This window comes from Zingiber officinale, chromosome 6A, assembly GCF_018446385.1.
Source record: "Zingiber officinale cultivar Zhangliang chromosome 6A, Zo_v1.1, whole genome shotgun sequence".
Classification (NCBI taxonomy): Eukaryota; Viridiplantae; Streptophyta; class Magnoliopsida; order Zingiberales; family Zingiberaceae; genus Zingiber; species Zingiber officinale.
In genome coordinates, this window is record NC_055997.1 from 62,797,909 (window position 1) to 62,815,383 (window position 17,475).

The 17,475-nt window shown below is 37.3% G+C and overlaps 1 protein-coding gene across 2 annotated transcripts; it reads left to right on the plus strand.

Moving 5' to 3' along the window:
* The first annotated feature begins 936 nt into the window (after positions 1–936).
* Positions 937–17,125, plus strand: LOC121996434 (isocitrate dehydrogenase [NAD] regulatory subunit 1, mitochondrial-like). Of its 2 annotated transcripts, none has more exons than XM_042550404.1 (4): positions 937–1,520; positions 12,831–13,070; positions 15,273–15,351; positions 16,477–17,125. In XM_042550404.1, exons 1-4 carry the CDS (start codon positions 1,005–1,007, stop codon positions 16,749–16,751), a joined length of 1,110 nt encoding a protein of 369 aa, XP_042406338.1. In that variant the 5' UTR covers positions 937–1,004; the 3' UTR covers positions 16,752–17,125. The 2 variants fall into 2 exon arrangements, with proteins under 2 accessions (XP_042406338.1, XP_042406340.1); XM_042550406.1 differs by having other exon boundaries at positions 12,843–13,070.
* Positions 17,126–17,475: the final 350 nt, after the last annotated feature.

The following is a 17,475-nucleotide window of genomic DNA, read 5'->3' on the forward strand; positions in this document are numbered from 1 at the left end:
GGCACTATAATTTAAAAACTAGTTTTGTATGAGTATGAAAAATTGCTAAAATAGCTTCTTCTTTTTTTTTTTAAAGAATATACAATATAGTTAATTTAACACTGTAATTTTAACATAGATTTATAAATTAAAGTTTAATTTTTTTCTTAAAAAGAATACATTGATAAAAAACTTTTAATTTTTTTTTAAAAAAAAAAGTATTTGTGGATATATTGTAAAAAACTAAATCATGAAAGTTCTTAAAATATTACTTTCACAATTAATTTATTTAATTTGATATAGCATAAAATATAATTGATTAATTTTATAAAGTTTTATCAAGAAAATCACTTATAATATTTTCAGTTGTTGTTCCAATATTAATTATACGTGTGCATTCTCTTCGTCGTGTCACTGTGCATACATTGCCCAAAATTATTATTTTTAAATCAAACATTTAAATAGTTCTTTAGTGATATAAATAATCAAAAAAATAATTTTCTATAATTAAATTGATATTTCAAATAATTAAAATGATTATCAATTTGCCTAAAGCGCAGTCCCTACTGTCTACCAAATATCTACGATTGAATTTTTAACTATGATATATTCTAAGATATTTTCACTAGCGAAACGATAAACTTAAGATGTTAAAGTGTTAGATCAGTATTTATATGTACTTTTTAAATTTATTTTGATGATGAATAACAATTTTTATAGGATTAAATCCATCCTTAAATTAATCGGCCGGTTGAATATTTGATGATAGTTAAAAAAAATTGATTATAAGTTGAAGTATTTCTAAATATTTCTTTTCAAATTAAAGGGATACAAAACGTGAGACGTTACAAAATTAAATTATGAACCGATATCCTCGCGCTATTATGTAACAATGAGACGTTCCAACTCTTCTCAAACCGTTATAAACCGTCTCCGTTATTTTCACACTTCTTTCCTTCTCTCATCCTCTCTCTCTCTCTCTTTTGCTCCTGAAGCGCTTCGATCTCAAATTGCCAAACCCTACGATGATGAGGCGATCCTCGCCGACCTTCCGCTGTCTCCTCCGAGGTGCTACCTCCGGATCTTCCTGTGAGGCTCGGCGGTCCGTCACGTACATGCCCCGGCCGGGCGACGGCTCGCCGAGGCAGGTGACCTTGATCCCGGGCGACGGGATCGGGCCCCTCGTCACCGGAGCCGTGCGTCAGGTGATGGAGGCGATGCACGCCCCGGTGTTCTTCGAGACGTACGAGGTCCACGGCGACATGACGACAGTGCCAATGGAGGTGATTGAGTCCATCAGGCGGAATAAGGTGTGCTTAAAAGGAGGGCTCGCTACACCGGTGGGGGGCGGTGTGAGTTCCCTCAATGTGCAGCTGAGGAAGGAGCTGGACCTCTATGCGTCTCTGGTTCATTGCTTTAATCTTCCGGGATTGCCAACGAGGCACGAGAATGTGGATATTGTGGTCATCAGGGAGAACACTGAGGGCGAGTACTCTGGTTTGGAACATGAGGTGGTGCCTGGCGTTGTCGAGAGCCTCAAGGTATGCAGCTTCCTCGTTTGCTTAAGTAATTCCTCAATTCATTCTGTCTTCACTGGTTTTAAACTATATAAGGTCGTGTATGCTAGAGTTTGCCAGAATGACTTATTAAACGAATGGGAAGAGATAGACATCTACAATTCATTATGATATCCCTGTGGTTCATGACTAAAAATACATATACTCTTCTTTTGGTTTACAAGATTTGAACTTTTTATCATCTTTCCCTTCATTTTTCTCATTTCCATGCTGTTCTACTGTTTCTTTTGCATCACTATCGTTCCTTTATTCATGTCTTTGAGATGATAAACTGTCATTTGTTTGCCTCCGATCTGATCGAAACAGTTCAAGAACAGGTTGTGTTCAATACTCTTATAAACTCTAAATAATCGCTAATACAACAGTTCTTTTTATCCTTATTGAGATAGACACGATTGAATATTACTTTATGTTAGTTTATGTTTTGATTGGTCATTGTTGCTTTACTAGGAAAAAATTTATAAGGTTGATCCGAAATGGAAAAGTTAATATGTTATTGTGTTTAAGGTTAATATGGTATTTCTTGTGCTTGTATAAATGTTTCTAAAAATGATTGCATCCTCATCTCATATTGTATGGCTCAGATTATCATATTCTGTATCACAAACCAAATTTTGTGGTGAAATAGTAATTCATTGTTCACGCTATAACTCATCATTAACAATTCCCTTTCCTTGTATTCATGTATCTTTTGGCTTTTCTGCACTTTACCAACTGCACAAGAATCCTAATTAGGATTTCTATATGAGAGTTGATTATCTCATTGTATTCTTGAGTTAAAGTCCTCTTTGACTGCTAATTAGATTTCAAATGAGGCTATTGCAGCAATGAGGAAGTTTTACGATCATTGATTACTTAGTCTTTTGCCATCTTTTCAACTTCAGTTCATTTCACATTAATATGATATTTAAATGTCTCTTGTAGTAATATCAGATTGCAAATTAGTAAATAATGCTTTTATGAGGGTTCCATGGCTTTCAAAATTAACCAATTCCAATCAGGATTAGTCAAGTTGGACGTTGTTCTAGTTCGTATGGAAAATTGAGTAATATCTACAATCGACACATAGTCTGCCAAAATTTGGCAAAAATTAAGCAAGATAGGCTTCAGACAACAAAAGGTAATCAGGGATCAATGGGAGATTAAAGATTGTAGACAAAGTCTAGCTGTTTTCTTTGCTCAAATTGAGTATAAACTTTTATGAAAATGAGAAAAGCGTAGTGTTGTAAATGGAGTAGGCAATGGCGGGGCGATGAGAGATCACCTACCATGTCGGTCGTCTAGGCGGTTGAATTTTTTTTACTATTTTTTATACATAATATTATAAATAATAATTATTCTTTATAATATTTACTTTTAATAAAATATATTAATTAAAAGTTTAATTTAAATATTTTAAAATAAAAAAATAATTTTTTAAAATATGTATATTAAATTAATGGGATAATTTTATTTGATTTTAATTAAGTCTATTTAAATTATTCCAATCATATCAGGAGTTGATTAAAATTATTAATCTAAATTATTTAATTAAACCTTAATTTACGTCTTATCAATGCATCCTTTTTCGGTCAGGCGACGAGTCTGATGCGTTGCTAGGACTGTGCGACGAGTGCGGACCCGCCGCCTAGACTACGCGATACGTCTGAGCCCGTCTTCGTGTCAAGCGATGCGTCCGGGCGCTGAAGGGCTCGAGCAACGCGTCTGGGTTGTCGTCGGGCTCAGGTGACGCTTCCAAGTGTTGGTGCAGCGGGCCCGACAAGAGGGGGTGAATTGCCTGCACAATAAAAATACCCTCCTCGTTTCTTTCAACTCAAAAAATGCAATAATAATAAAGAAATAAACTAACAGAAATAAAGAGGAGACAGAAAATTTAACTTGGTTACACCCCAGGGGGTTGTTAATCCAAGGCGATGAAAAAGCTCAGAAAGATCTCCTTCTTTGAAGGCGAAGAAGCCTTTTACACACTGAAAGCACTAAACTATTGTTAGGAATTTAATACTGAGTTGATTAATTAATTTCTTAGCTCCAGAGGCCTTTATATAGCTCCTAGAAATCTTATCCCGAGTGTTGAAGGCGCCTCCAAGAGGATTGAGGGCGCCTCCAAGCAGTTTCACCGGATAAAGCTCTATCCGATTGCAAACGGTCACGAAGACTGGGTCTGAGGCGCCTACAAGGGCAGACTGGTCTGAGACGCCTTCAAGGTGATGGAGGCGCCTTCAATGTTGAGGGCGCCTTCAACTTGCATGGTATAAATACTGCCTTCAACCTGCATAGTATAAATAGCTTCCAGCTTCTCTTTTTCCTCTTCTTCCGAAGCTCCAATTGCTTGGGTGATTTCGGCCAACCGAAATAGGGCTCACCCGAACCCAATTTCCGGTCTTCTCTTCGAGCAGGCTTCCGACCCAGCTTCTCGTCCCTCGAACGCCGCGCACGTTTTTCTCGTCCACCGGTGTACTCTTTCGCAGCTCTTTCATCCTTCGGATGCATCGAGCCCGTCGGCTCCCTTCCCGTGCTGTCCTTCTCGCTAGCTGCGTCTTCCGCTCGACTTCCTGCGCTCCTAAATTCTTGCACACTTGGACACAGGGATCAAATAACAAGCAAGACCTAACCTAACTTGGTTGATCACATCAAAACACCCACGGGGTCCAACAATCTCCCCCTTTTTGATGTGCATCAACCCAAGTTCAAATTAGGGAAACAAAATAGGCAAATAGTAATTTATAGAAATTACTAAACTAACAGTTCAAGCATAAGGATTGTAATAGAATTCGCAACACAAGATTTTAAGTAAAAAACATTAAAAATTCCCCCTAAACTTGTACCTATCCTTCTCCCCCTTTGATTACAGCAAAAAGAATGGGGTAATAATTATCAAGAAAAAAAATGATTTTTAAAATCCAAGTGCACCATTTTCAAAATGATTTCTAAATTTTTTTTTTAAAAAAAAATTTCTAAATAAAACTTAGGTAATACACTTTTTTGAGAAAAAGATAAATACACATTTCAAACTTCAGAAGAAATTTTAACTTTAAAAAAATGTTATTTGAGAATTTTTTTTTTAAGTAACAAACATTTTTCTTAAGAGAAAAAAAAATATTTTTGAAGAATTTAAAAAAAGATGTTTGAAAATTTTTTTTAAAGGATTATTTAATTATAATTTTAATGTTTTTACCAGAAAGTTAATTAAACATTTTATTTCGATATTTTGGCTTCCAAGTCGTGACAAGGCACTAGGCCTTCTTGGTTATTGGAGCAACAACCACTTCCTTAGACAAAGTCTCATAAAGAAATTTTAACGTTTAATTTTCTCGCTGTAAGTTCTAACTTAAAAAAAATTTAAACTAGCAAATATTTTGGAACCCAGTATAGGTTCCTTCCTACTGGATTTTTTAAGAACTTAGGGGGTACATAACTTTTGGGAACTTTTCTAAGTTGACCCTGGTGTTTTCTAATATACTAATTCAATTTTCCATAAATTTTAATTTTTGATTTTGGAAATTTATTTAGGCATGCATGATCATTTTTCAATTTTTCAATTTCAATTTTCAAATTTTCATATTCTAATTTCAAATTATCATACATTTCTAGAGGGCATGTTTTTACTAAGTTTAATTTTAATTCAGCATTTTCTTTTTCTAATTTTGCTAGATCTTTCGTAAGCACTTTGATAAATTGAAAGGACTGAGTAGGGGGTTAGAGCACGTACCTTACTTACCTTACTTGGTGATGCTTCCCCTTCATCGTAGCCTGTGTTGTTAAAGGCGCACCTGAGCCAGGCGCAAGGCGCGAGGGAAAACGCTTCTTCCTACGCGAGGCGGGCGCTGTTCGCCAGGCGTGCGCCTAGGCGCGCCTCGTGCGCCTTTGCACCTCAACGAAGGCGCGATCGAGGCGCCGCGATCGATCGTGACCAAATTTGGATTTTAAACCAAAAAAAAATTCCAAATCAATGTTGTTTGGAATTAGGGCACGAGAAACAAGAGCAGAAAACGCAGTAAGAGAGGAAGAGAACGCAAGAAGGGAGGAAGAAACCTGAACTCATTTCCATCCGCCGCCGCCATCGCTGAGTCGCGCCATTGCTGAGTTGCGTCGTCGCCAAGTATGTTTTCCTTCTTTTTTCTATTTTTTCTGTTCTTCACTTCTTCTCTTCTTCTTCGTTTTCGTCTGTTATCATCTTCTTCTCTTCGTTTCTTTTTCTTCTTCTTTTTTATATCTTCTTTTCTTCTGCAGTTCTGTTTCTTTTCTTGGCTGTGCTGCTGTTCGGTTCGTGTTCTGTGCTGTTGTCCGTCTCTTCGTTTCTTTTTCTTCTTCTTCTTTTCTGTATCTTCTTTTCTTCTGTAGTTTTGTATTTTCTTTTCTTTGCTGTGCTGTTGTCCGGTTCGTGTTCTTGCTGTGCTGCTGTCCGGTTTTGTTTGTTTTGATTTCCTGTTTTTTAATTTTTGCAGGTTGTGTTTTTGCTTCCTACTGCTGTCCGGTTTTGGATTTTTTTGGTACTATTGTTTTGTTTTTATTGGTTCGTATTGGTGCTAGCGTGCTGCTATCCAATATTTCAATTTTTTACTGTTTTTTCATTTTTGTTTGTCTTTACTGCTCTTTGTTTTGCTTTGAAATGAACATTTCTGTTTTTTCATTTTTGTTTGTCTTTACTGCTCTTTGTTTTGCTTTGAAATGAACATTTCTGTTTTTTCATTTTTGTTTGTCTTTACTGCTTTTTGTCTTGTTGTGAGCTGTCCAATATTGGTGATAGTGTGCTGGTAGGTTTTTGTTTTTTCGGGTTGTAGGTACAATGCCTGAATTGGTCAAGTTTTGCTTTTAAATTGTTGGTATAGATTGTACAATGCTTTTTTATTTTTGGTACCGTATTGATTTAATTTTTATTTTTTTTTTTCAGACTATTTTCTTGTTCAATTATCATGGAAGGTAGTAGTGATACTCCAACATATATATCAAAAGATCCGGGATGGAATTATTTTCAAAGAGTTAATCCAGATAATAAAAATAATTTAATTTGTAACTTTTGTCAAAAAGTTACAAAAGGGGTATCTATCGTGCAAAATAACATCTTGTTGGGGGGATTCGAAATACTACGACTTGCAAAAAATGTCCACCTCATGTGCGTGAAGAAATTAAAAATTTCATGGAGAAAAAGACAGAGAAAAGTAATCTTTCTAAACTTGCGACATTGGACTTTGAGGATGTAGACCCTCTTGGTGATGATATTGATATGGATGATATTGGAGCTAAAGTTGTGCCGCCGCCTACAAGTACAAGTACAAGTTCTAGATCAGTGAATATGCAAAAAAGGCCCAGACAAATAGGTCCAATGGATACGTATTTTGCTCCTAATGTACAAAAAAAAATGTTGAAAGTAGAAAAGGTAAAGAAAGACAAACTACGATAAATGAGGCATACAAGAAAGAATTGAGGAAAAAAGCTTGTATGGCCATAACTGAGTGGATGTATGATGCGGCAATTCCTTTTAATGTTGTTAACTATTCAAGCTTCAAAAGAATGTTGGACTTGATTGGCCAATATGGTATAGGTCTAAAAGGACCTAGTTATCATGAGGTGCGGGTTCCTTTTCTAAAAAAGGCTGTTGATAGTGTGACAAATGATTAGATTAAGTCATGTGAAACAGAATGGGGCAAGTATGGTTGTAGTTTGATGGCAGATGGGTGGACAGACAAAAGGCAGAGAACATTGATTAATTTTTTAGTGAGTTCTCCTAAAGGTTCAGTTTTCATCGAATCGGTTGATGCTTCTGATTATGCAAAGACTGGAGAGAAAATATTTCAGTTGCTTGATCGATTTGTGGAGCATGTAGGATAAGTAAATGTTGTTCAAGTTGTTACGGATAGTGCAAGTAACAATGTGCTTGCTGGTAAGAATCTATTTAATTCTTTCTTATCAATATGATTTTTCTTATATATGTTAAACTTATCTACTTTTCTAACTTCTTTTGTAGGAAAATTATTAGAAGCAAAAAGGTCACACTTGTATTGCCTGAATTTAAAGCAAAAGAAGGCAATGAATGTGAATGCTTACATTTATGTTTGCCGGCACGGTAAATATGTTGAGGCAATTCACAAGACAAAAAGAGCTTTGTCGGGCGGTGTCACAAGATTTGCTATTTGTTTTCTCACTCTTGAAAGGATGCACCCACACAAGCAAAATTTAAGAAAAATGTTCATTTCAAAGGATTGGATAGAGTAAATGGGCAAAAGAAGCGGCGGGGAAGAAAGTAGCTAAAATCATCATGACACTTAGATTTTGGAGCAGTATTGTGCATATTTTAAAGATATATGGCCCTTTAGTCCGTGTTCAGAGACTGGTTGATGGCGAAAGAAAACCTGCAATGGGCTATATTTATGAGGCTATGGATAGGGCAAAAGAAACAATTATGAAGGTCTTTAAGGAGAAGAAGAGAAATACAAAGAAGTGTTTGAGATCATTGATGCGAGATGGGAATGTGAACTTCATCGGTCTCTGCATACTGTAGGACATTATTTGAATTCAGAATATTTTTATTCATACACAGATTCAAATATCTGTGGAGAAGTGGTAAATGGTTTGTTTGAAACTATGGAGAGATTGGTTTCAAGCGCTGCCGAGCAAGATAAAATCACTACCCAGCTCTCTATATATCAAAAGGCAGAAGGGTTATTTGGGAGGAATGTGGCAATTAGACATAGAAGATCATTATCTCCAGCAGAATGGTGGGAATGCTATGGAGCAAATACCCCAGAATTGCAAAAGTTTGCTATTAAAGTACTTAGCCTCACTTGTAGTGCTTCTGGTTGTGAGCGCAATTGGAGTGTATTTGAGCAGGTATGTAATAAATATAAATGTTTAATACTATTAGTATGTTACTTTTATAAGTAAAAAATATTCTTTGCTATTTTATTATACTTATTATGATTTTTAATATTTTGTAGATTCACAGCAAAAAAAGGAATAGGCTAGCTCAGCAGCGCTTAAATGATTTGGTATTTGTGAAATATAGTCGTGCCTTAAAACTTCGGTATGATGCACGTGATAAGATTGATCCCATCTCTCTGGCAGATATTGATGATAGTAATGAATGGTTGATGGGTAGAATGGATGGAGAAAGTGATAATGAAGAAGATGAGTTGGTTTTTGAAGGTGATGACTTAACATGGGATGTCGTTGCTAGGACTAGTGGAGCTGAAGAGCCTAAATATTGTACTAGAGGAAAAAATATTGCATCCATAACCTCCAGTTCACATGCTAGGCCTAAACAAGTTGAGAAGAGAAATACATCTTCCTCTATGAAACACTCATCTCTAAGACTTAGAGATGAAGAAGAAGAAGAAATTGAATTTGAAGAAAAAGAAGAAAAAAAATACAATGAGGATGATCTTGAGCTTAATGATTAATTTGACTTATTACGCTTGTTTTGATGAACTTTGTTAGTTTAAATTAGAAAGTTGAAATTTGAAAGTTTGAAACTTTTATTAATTTTATTATGGTGTTGCTTTGCTTGTTATATTTGATATTGATGTGTGTGGAATATTAATAGTTATCATATTTGACATATTATATGAGTGTGTCAATAGTTTAGTAATCATCAACCTCATGTTCAAGAGGCGCGCGCCTTGGGCGCGCCTCACGCCTCGGGCTCTAGTAGCCCCTTTGCGCCTCAGTGTGCCTCGTGCCTCAGTGTGCCTCGCGCCTCAGTGTGCCTCGCGCCTCTAACACTGATCGTAGATTTCTTCTACTGATGATCCTCCCCCTTCATCTATGCTCATCTCCGAGCTGGTTTCTTCAAAAAGATGGTTGGCCATAGTGCTAATCCCAAGAAGGTTTCGACTTCAGATTTCGAGGATGAAGATTCATCCTATGTAGCCTTTAGACCCTTGCGTTTGGAGGACGTCGGTTTTTGAGACTTCTCCTTATCCCTTTTCTTTAATTTGGGGCAGTCATCCTTGATGTGCCCTTCTTCGTTGCAGTTGTAGCATCGGACCGTCCTTTTGTTGCGTTGATGCTTCTTCGGTTGCGATCTAAATTTATTAGTTTTAACAAATTTATTCAACTTCCTTACCAATAATGTCGCCGGCGACCGTCGATTTCGACGACGTCGCCGCCCTCCAGGGCAACATTGAGACTTGACTTCTCTTTAGGTTCTGCAATTCTTGATTCGTGAAGTTCAAATGTAGAGAATAAACTTTCTAAAGTATTTACCTCAAGGTCCTTAGGGATGTAGTATGCATGTACTAAGGGCGCCCATTCTGGAGACCTTGGGAAGGCGTTGAGCGCGTACCGGATTGAGTCTCAGTTTGTTACCGATTCTCCGAGGTTGTTTAGCTGAGTTATCAGCTCTTTGATTCTTGCTTGGAGTTGCGCTACCTTCGTGGAGCTCCAGGAATTTTTCCCAGACGTCTTTGGCGGAGTCGTAGCTTCCGATCCAACTTACCTCTTGGGACGGCAGAACGTTGAGCAGATGAAATTCCGCCTTTCCGTTGGCCACAAAATCTGCTTGCTTCTTCTTCGTCCACCGATACTCTTCTTTGTCTTTTGGAGCTGGAAAACCAAATTTCATAGTTAGAGGAATGTCAAAATACGTTTTAAAAAATACCTCCATTCTTCTTCTCCATGTAGCGAAGTCTCCGTCGAATTTCGGGAGTTGAATGCTTGTTTCAGCCATCGTCTTGATCTTTGTACTTCAGTCGGCGGTTAGTTCTTCTGAGGCGGTCTGGCTCTGATACCACTTGCTGGTGCAGCGGGGTCGGCAAGAGGGGGGTGAATTGCCTGCATAATAAAAATACCCTCGTTGTTTCTTTCAACTCAAAAAATGCAATAATAATAAAGAAATAAACTAACAGAAATAAAGAGGCGACAGAGAATTTAACTTGGTTACAACCCAGGGGTTGTTAATCCAAGGCTATGAAAAAAAATCAGAAAGATCTCCTTGTTTGAAGGCGGAGAAGCCTTTTACACACTGAAAGCTCTAAACTATTGCTAGAAATTGAATACTAAGTTGATTGATTAATTTCCTATCTCCAGGGGCCTTTATATAGCTTCTGGAAATCTTATCCCGAGTGTTGAAGGCGCCTCCAAGAGGGTTGAGGACGCCTCCAAGCAGTTTGACCGGATAAAGCTCTATCTGGTTGCAAACAGTACAAAGATTGGGTCTAAAGTGTCTCCAATGCCCTTGAAGGCGCCTCGGATTGGTTTGAGGCTCCTTCAAGGTGATGGAGGCCCGGAGGAAAAACAACATCTAGTACTGGGCCAATAATTTGAGCGATACGCCCTAGGTTTTGTGTGGAAACCGCAGGACTAGAAGGGGTATGATTGATTCTCATAATTATAATTAAAGTGAAATATGTCGAAATTTTTTTTGTAATAGTGCCATGCCAAGGGGAAAATAAATGTCCGATAGCAGATTGATCGGTTAATTCAATACAATAAGAAATAAATGGGAGTTAGCACTCGATTTAGTTGGTGTCACCCAACCGAATACGATTCAATCAGATACTCATTGAATGAGTAAAGAGTAAATTTTAAAGTTCAGCCAATCCCTCTTTTGAGGGCACCTTCAATGTTGAGGGCGCCCTCAATGATGTTGAGGGTGCCTTCAACCTGCATGGTATAAATACTGCCTTCAACCTGCATGGTATAAATAGCTTCCAGCTTCTCTTTTTCCTCTTCTTCCGAAGCTTCGATTTCTTGGGTGATTTAGCAGGCTTCCGACCCGGCTTCTCGTCCCTCGAACGCCGCACACATTCTTCTCGTCCACCGGTGTACTCTTCCACAGCTTTTTCGTCCTTCAGACGCACTAAGCCCGTCGGCTCCCTTCCCGTGTCTTCCTTCTCGCTAGCTGCGTCTTCCGCTATACTTTCTGCGCTCCTAAATTCCTGCACACTTAGACACAAGGATCAAATAATAAGCAGGACCTAACTTAACTTGGTTGAACACATCAAAACACCCACGGGGTCCAACACCAAGATCATGCGACACGTCTGGACTTGTCGTCAAGCTCAGGCAACGTGTTTGGAAGCATCCCAATGGTGAAACAGCAACAGCAGCGGCGGTTAGGTGTGGCTGATGCCCGCCTCAATCGTCATTTAGAACACTGCAATATTATAGTGTTATAAATGATGGTAGGCAGAGGCGGGGCGGTCAGTGACCACCTACTCCCTAGGCAGTTGAATTTTTTTTATATTCTTTATATGTAATATTATAAATAATTATTATTCTTTATAATATTTACTTTTAATATAATATATTAATTAGAAATTTAATCCAAATATTTAAAAATATAATTTTTTTTTTTAAAAAAAATATATATATATATATATTAAATTAATGAAATAATTTTATTAGGTTTAATTAAGTCTATTTAAAATTTTGCCCATGACGAACCAATCATGGTCGGTCCCAAGCCCGAATAAAAGAGGAGAGTTGCGTTAGGTTGTCAGCCAACGTTAAAACTATGACAAATATTCAATGAATGAAGTCTATCTAAATTATTCCAATCATAGGTAGAAATTAATTAAAATTATTAACCTAAAGTTATTTAATTAGACTCTAACTTACAACTTACCAACGTACCCTATTTCGGTCAGGCGACAACTCCGATGCATCATCGGGACGCACGACAATTGCAGATGCGTCGTCGAGCTCGGGCAATGCATCTAGAGGCGACATGTCCGTGCCTGTCATTGGGCTCAAGTGACACTTTCGGGATCGTGCGACAAGTCTGGACTCGTCGTCAAGCTCGAGCGACATGTTCAGACATGTCGCGGTGGCAAAACAGCAATGGTAACAGTGGCGGAAGGAGGTGAGTTACTACCTAAAGTACCACCTCAAGCAAAGGCGGTGTGGTTGATGCTCGCCTATCGCCTCGGCCACCATTTAGAAATGGGAAAAGCGATGGATGTAGAGAGTTAGGAGGGGAGGAGGGTAGTAGGAGTTTTTTGCGAGAAGTCTTAAAGCTCTTCAACCAACTTTGTCTCCTTATATTTCCATGGCTTAAAGCACCAAGAAAAGAGAGGAGAACCACACAAACTCGTATTAAACAATTGGCCTGCTCACAACCTTAATTTTATAATGTGTGTTAATTAATTTCATAAGATATAGCATATGTATAATTTTTAGAAGAAGAGTAACATTATCCATTTATTTTTTATTTTTTTAATCTCAGAACCACATCTTCATATGTGATATTGTAACACCCCAACTAGTGATTCTTTTAGCAAAAAAAATCGAACATAGACTTTTTCCTTTTATGCCCTAACTAAACGCTTGTGCTAGGTGATGACAAAGTTTTGTTCAGAACGCATTGCAAAGTATGCTTTTGAGTATGCTTATCTCAACAACAGAAAGAAAGTCACTGCAGTTCATAAAGCCAACATCATGAAGCTCGCAGATGGTTTGTTCCTAGAATCGTGTCGTGAGGTTGCAACAAAATATCCAGGGATAAAATATAATGAGATTATAGTTGACAATTGTTGCATGCAACTTGTTTCAAAGCCAGAACAATTTGATGTCATGGTATGCTTCTCCATTGTGAACTTAAATCTTCAGCATTTTTTGTAGTTGCTTTCCTTCAGATGTTGTTTTTTCCTTCTTGTTCCTGCATTGGGTTTACAAGTTAAAACAAATGCACTATGTGAACCTTTTTCTCTAGTTAGATGTTTCAGATGCTCCAGTTTGTATCTCAGATTAATGCTTGGATAATCAAAATGTCAGAATATGAAATTGGCTTGTTTTACTCCCTATAGGATCTAGGCAATATATTGTATTCTTAGTTTCAATCAGTCGACTTCACCACAATAAAGAATGCTTGTGACTTGACAATGATGAGAAATGCTTCTAAGAACCATTTCCCCCTTGAGCAAAGAACTATCCCCTTGTAGCATGAAGCCATGAACCGATCTAATTTCATATATTCGACAAAATATACCTCAATATATATCATAAACCTGCTGACTCTCCATGTTAACTATAGCTTCAACAGTAATTGACTAGTGCAGATTGTAGGAGGAACATCTTAAGGGTTATGTTGTTTTCGAAACATAACAGCTACTTGGGCATCGCTGAATCACGAAACATATGGGCGAGAAGAGAAAGATACAAAAGTAAGAAACAAAATTGAACAAGAAGCATCTGTTTTATGTGGTTTAACAAACTTGCCTAACTCCGCAATTGAGATCAGGATATGATGTTGCCATCAAATGTATATCATATCACCAGTGCCAAGCATGCCTCCAGTTACTGCACCTTTCTATGAAATAATTTACATCTCTTTTTTTAGATCAAGTTAGTCTAGGGCAGACAATATAATTGTTTCCTTATCAAGTCAATGTGATACTGTTTCACAGTTTCTGAAAGTTTGAATTTGGAAAGATTGGTCTGGGAACACCATATTGGGAATGATCATGTCAAGTTATCAGAAGTCAGAACATCTGGTTGGTTTGGCACAAAAACCAGGTCTGTAATAATGAATCAACAGCAATCAGTTTAGCAGAAAACTTGATCACAGCTACAAGTCAGGAATGCTACCAACTGACCTACCTTGAGACCCATGAAATTGACCCAAGTTGATTGCATTAGCTCTGCACCCCCAGTAGGGGTGTTTCGCTCACTTGCATCTTCACCAAGCCCATTAGAGTGCTCAACCCCAAAGCCCTCTATAACTCATCAGACTGTTTTGTGTTTCAAGAAAGCTCCATAGCTTGAGTAGTTACACATCATCACATTTTGTAGCAAAGTTAAACTGAAAAAGTGGTTGCTGTTTACAACTTGACATTTAGGACATCAAACTTGATTATCTTACACTTTAATATTAATAGTATGAATTTTTATGCTATTCCTTTGTTTGATCTGTGTGTGTGTGTTAATCTCCAATCATATTTGTTTGAAGACCTTGTCCTCCAGAACATAATGTTATATCTATGAATATATGATTAGTGTGGTTCAGTCACTAAATTGTTGCTTTTGGGAAAATGTAAGTAGGGGTGTAATCAAGCCGAGCCGAGCCGAACTCTTGGATGTTTGAGTTTGGCTCGTTTATAATCGAGCCGAGCTCGAGCTTTATTTAACGAATATATTCATTGCTCACGAGCTTATTCGAGCTTTTATCGAGCCTAAACGAGCTTAGTAAATATAAATTATAAATTTAAATATTCATTAAAAATTAAATTATATATTTTAAAAAAATTATAATATTCTTGTTAAAATTTATAATTTTATTCTAATAAATAAATTTAATATATTTATCTATGTTTTTATTAAGTAGAGTGTAAAATCTATAAATTCAATATCAAAACTATTATTATTTTTATTTAAAAGTTGATTTATGAGTTTAACGAACATGTTCACGAGCTAACGAGCCGAATATTGTGAAGCTTGAGCTTGATTTGTTTATCTTAACGAGCCTTATTAAACGAGCTCAAACAAGCTTTTATCGAATCGAGCTTCGAATAGCTCACGAGCGGCTTGGCTCATTTACACCCCTAAATGTAAGTAGTAAAATGCTAAAGATGATGAGTGGCAAGTTGCCGAACATTGAGATACTAGAATTTTAAGGTGCAATTGAATAGACTCATTTAGGACAATGATTCTATTTTATTTTCCTTTGAAAACACATTTATTTCATTTCTATGTTGAAGGAACTTCATCTGCACAACGTGACTATTTTCTGCAAGGTTGGTTTCTGTCATCTTAGGCTCATGCATACTCATCCTTTTGCAGGTCACACCAAATCTTTATGGTAATTTGGTGGCCAATACAGCTGCTGGAATTGCTGGAGGAACTGGAGTTATGCCAGGAGGTATCTTGAGATACTCACATGCAATCTTTATATGACAATCTTTATACTTCCACATTTTTTATCTATGTTAAAAAAATTATTATTAGTTTTTTGTAAGTGAACATACTGTAGAGCCAGAGAGAGAGAGGTATCACTTGACCACACACAAGAACCTCTTCATAAGCTAGTGGTGTCCCTCCCTGCTTCTTACATTAGTGGATAAAACAAAAAGATTAGATCACTTGACCACACACAATTACCACGCACAATTAACTCACTAATGGCTCAGTAGATGTGCAATTTTAATGAACCACCAGGCTGTAAACAGTTACTTTAACGATATACCATAGCCTGATAGGCTTCAATCTATAGAACCTATCTGGCCATTTTCAGTTTCTATTCAGTGATGTTAAGTTTCCCTGGAAATCCTAGTTGGTGGCATTTTCTCTCCAGTATGGTATGCGATATCTGTTTTTTTATCACTAGTAGCAGTTGCCCCTAAAAGTGCCCAGATATTAGTTTCTGGTCTCCAGTTTCCTGTCTCAGTTCTGTTTTTTGGATATAAGGGAATGGAAAACATGCATAACATGACTGGCAGAGAACCACCACAATTACAAGGGAGGCACCACAACTACAAGGGAGGCATGACACGTGCCTTGAGGGTGGATCCCGTATCTATCAGGGATCCCTGATTTAGTTAAGTAGTAGTAGTTGTCCCAGGAAGTGGTGCTTTTGTTAGCAGTTTGTAAGTGGTGACCATCTGTAGGATTGTAGTGGTTTGGTAACAGTTCTTTGTGATGTCACTGCAAGAGCATTACGGTAGTTAGTTTTATGATGTCTCTGAGTAATAGCAGATGTTCTGAATCAGTATTTTGTTCACTCGACTACTACTATATCTGTCTGACAAGTTTCTCTTCAAATCAGTACATATCCTCAGCATCTGGAAGCCACAAACTATCTTCCTTTCTAATTTTACATAACCTCGATTTTATGGAACTTGATAATTGTTGAGAAATAATCCGTGTAATAATCAAGAGGCATGCCACTAAGGATGGCACATGATGAAGTTAACTGAACGATCATACTTCTACAATTTCATTGTATCGTGTTTCTCCCTTGCAATTTATTGTTCTTTTTGGCCCCTAGGTAATGTTGGGCAGGATCATGCTGTGTTTGAGCAAGGTGCTTCGGCTGGCAACGTTGGAAATGAGAAATTAGTGGAGCAAAAGAAGGCCAATCCAGTGGCTCTTCTCCTTTCCTCTTCCATGATGCTGAGACATCTTCAGTTCCCGTCATTTGCTGATCGACTAGAGACCGCTGTCAAGCGAGTGATCGCGGAAGGCAAATACAGAACCAAAGATCTAGGAGGGAGCAGTATGACCGAAGAAGTTGTTGATGCAGTCATTGCAAATCTCGACTAAGTTCTCTCAAAACAATTCATTGGAGAGCACATCATGTTATGAGGCAAAAGACTAGCTCACTATAATTTTCATTCATTTCACGGGATAGTTTTTCCTGCATTCTGCAGGGAAACAGGATGGAGTTCTCATATCAATCTCTTCCTGCAATAATCATGTTACCGAATCATGGGCAAGGCAAAAGACAAGCTCGCTATTACTTTTACTTGTTTCAGCGATATTCTTGCAGGCTTTCTGCAGGGAAACTGATGAGTGTTCATTATTAATCTCTTGTTGCTAGAATCATGTTACTGAAACCCTGCCAACGTATTGTGCTATTGTATTCTTGTTTATCCATTGGAAATAAGCAGGATCTCAGCTCTGACTCTGGTTTAATATGTGCTTTTGAACAAGATAACTTGTGATGAGTAATAACATGGATAAGGTTTATCTTCTAGCTATGACAACGAGATAGAAATTTTAGGTACCTTGCGCATATGCACTAGCTATTCCATGAGGTAGGTTTGGGTAGTCACCTTGGGTCACTTGCAACCCATAAGTTGCAATGTGTTGTATCATCTAAACCTTGATAGGCAGGATTAATGAAAGGAGGCTAAAGCTAATTGTGCAGTAATTGATATTTAAAGTACTTATTAAATACAAAACAAATATAAATTAACAACAAACTAGTACATATAATAGCATAGAAGTTAAAGCCAATTTAATTTAGTTTTAATGAACCAAATAA

Coding starts and splice junctions, on each gene's coding strand:
- LOC121996434 (XM_042550404.1), top strand. CDS start 1,005: ATGATGAGGCGATCCTCGCCGACCTTCCGCTGTCTCCTCCGAGGTGCT. Junction 1,521..12,830: donor GCGTTGTCGAGAGCCTCAAG/GTATGCAGCTTC, acceptor CGCTTGTGCTAG/GTGATGACAAAGTTTTGTTC. Junction 13,071..15,272: donor CAGAACAATTTGATGTCATG/GTATGCTTCTCC, acceptor ATCCTTTTGCAG/GTCACACCAAATCTTTATGG.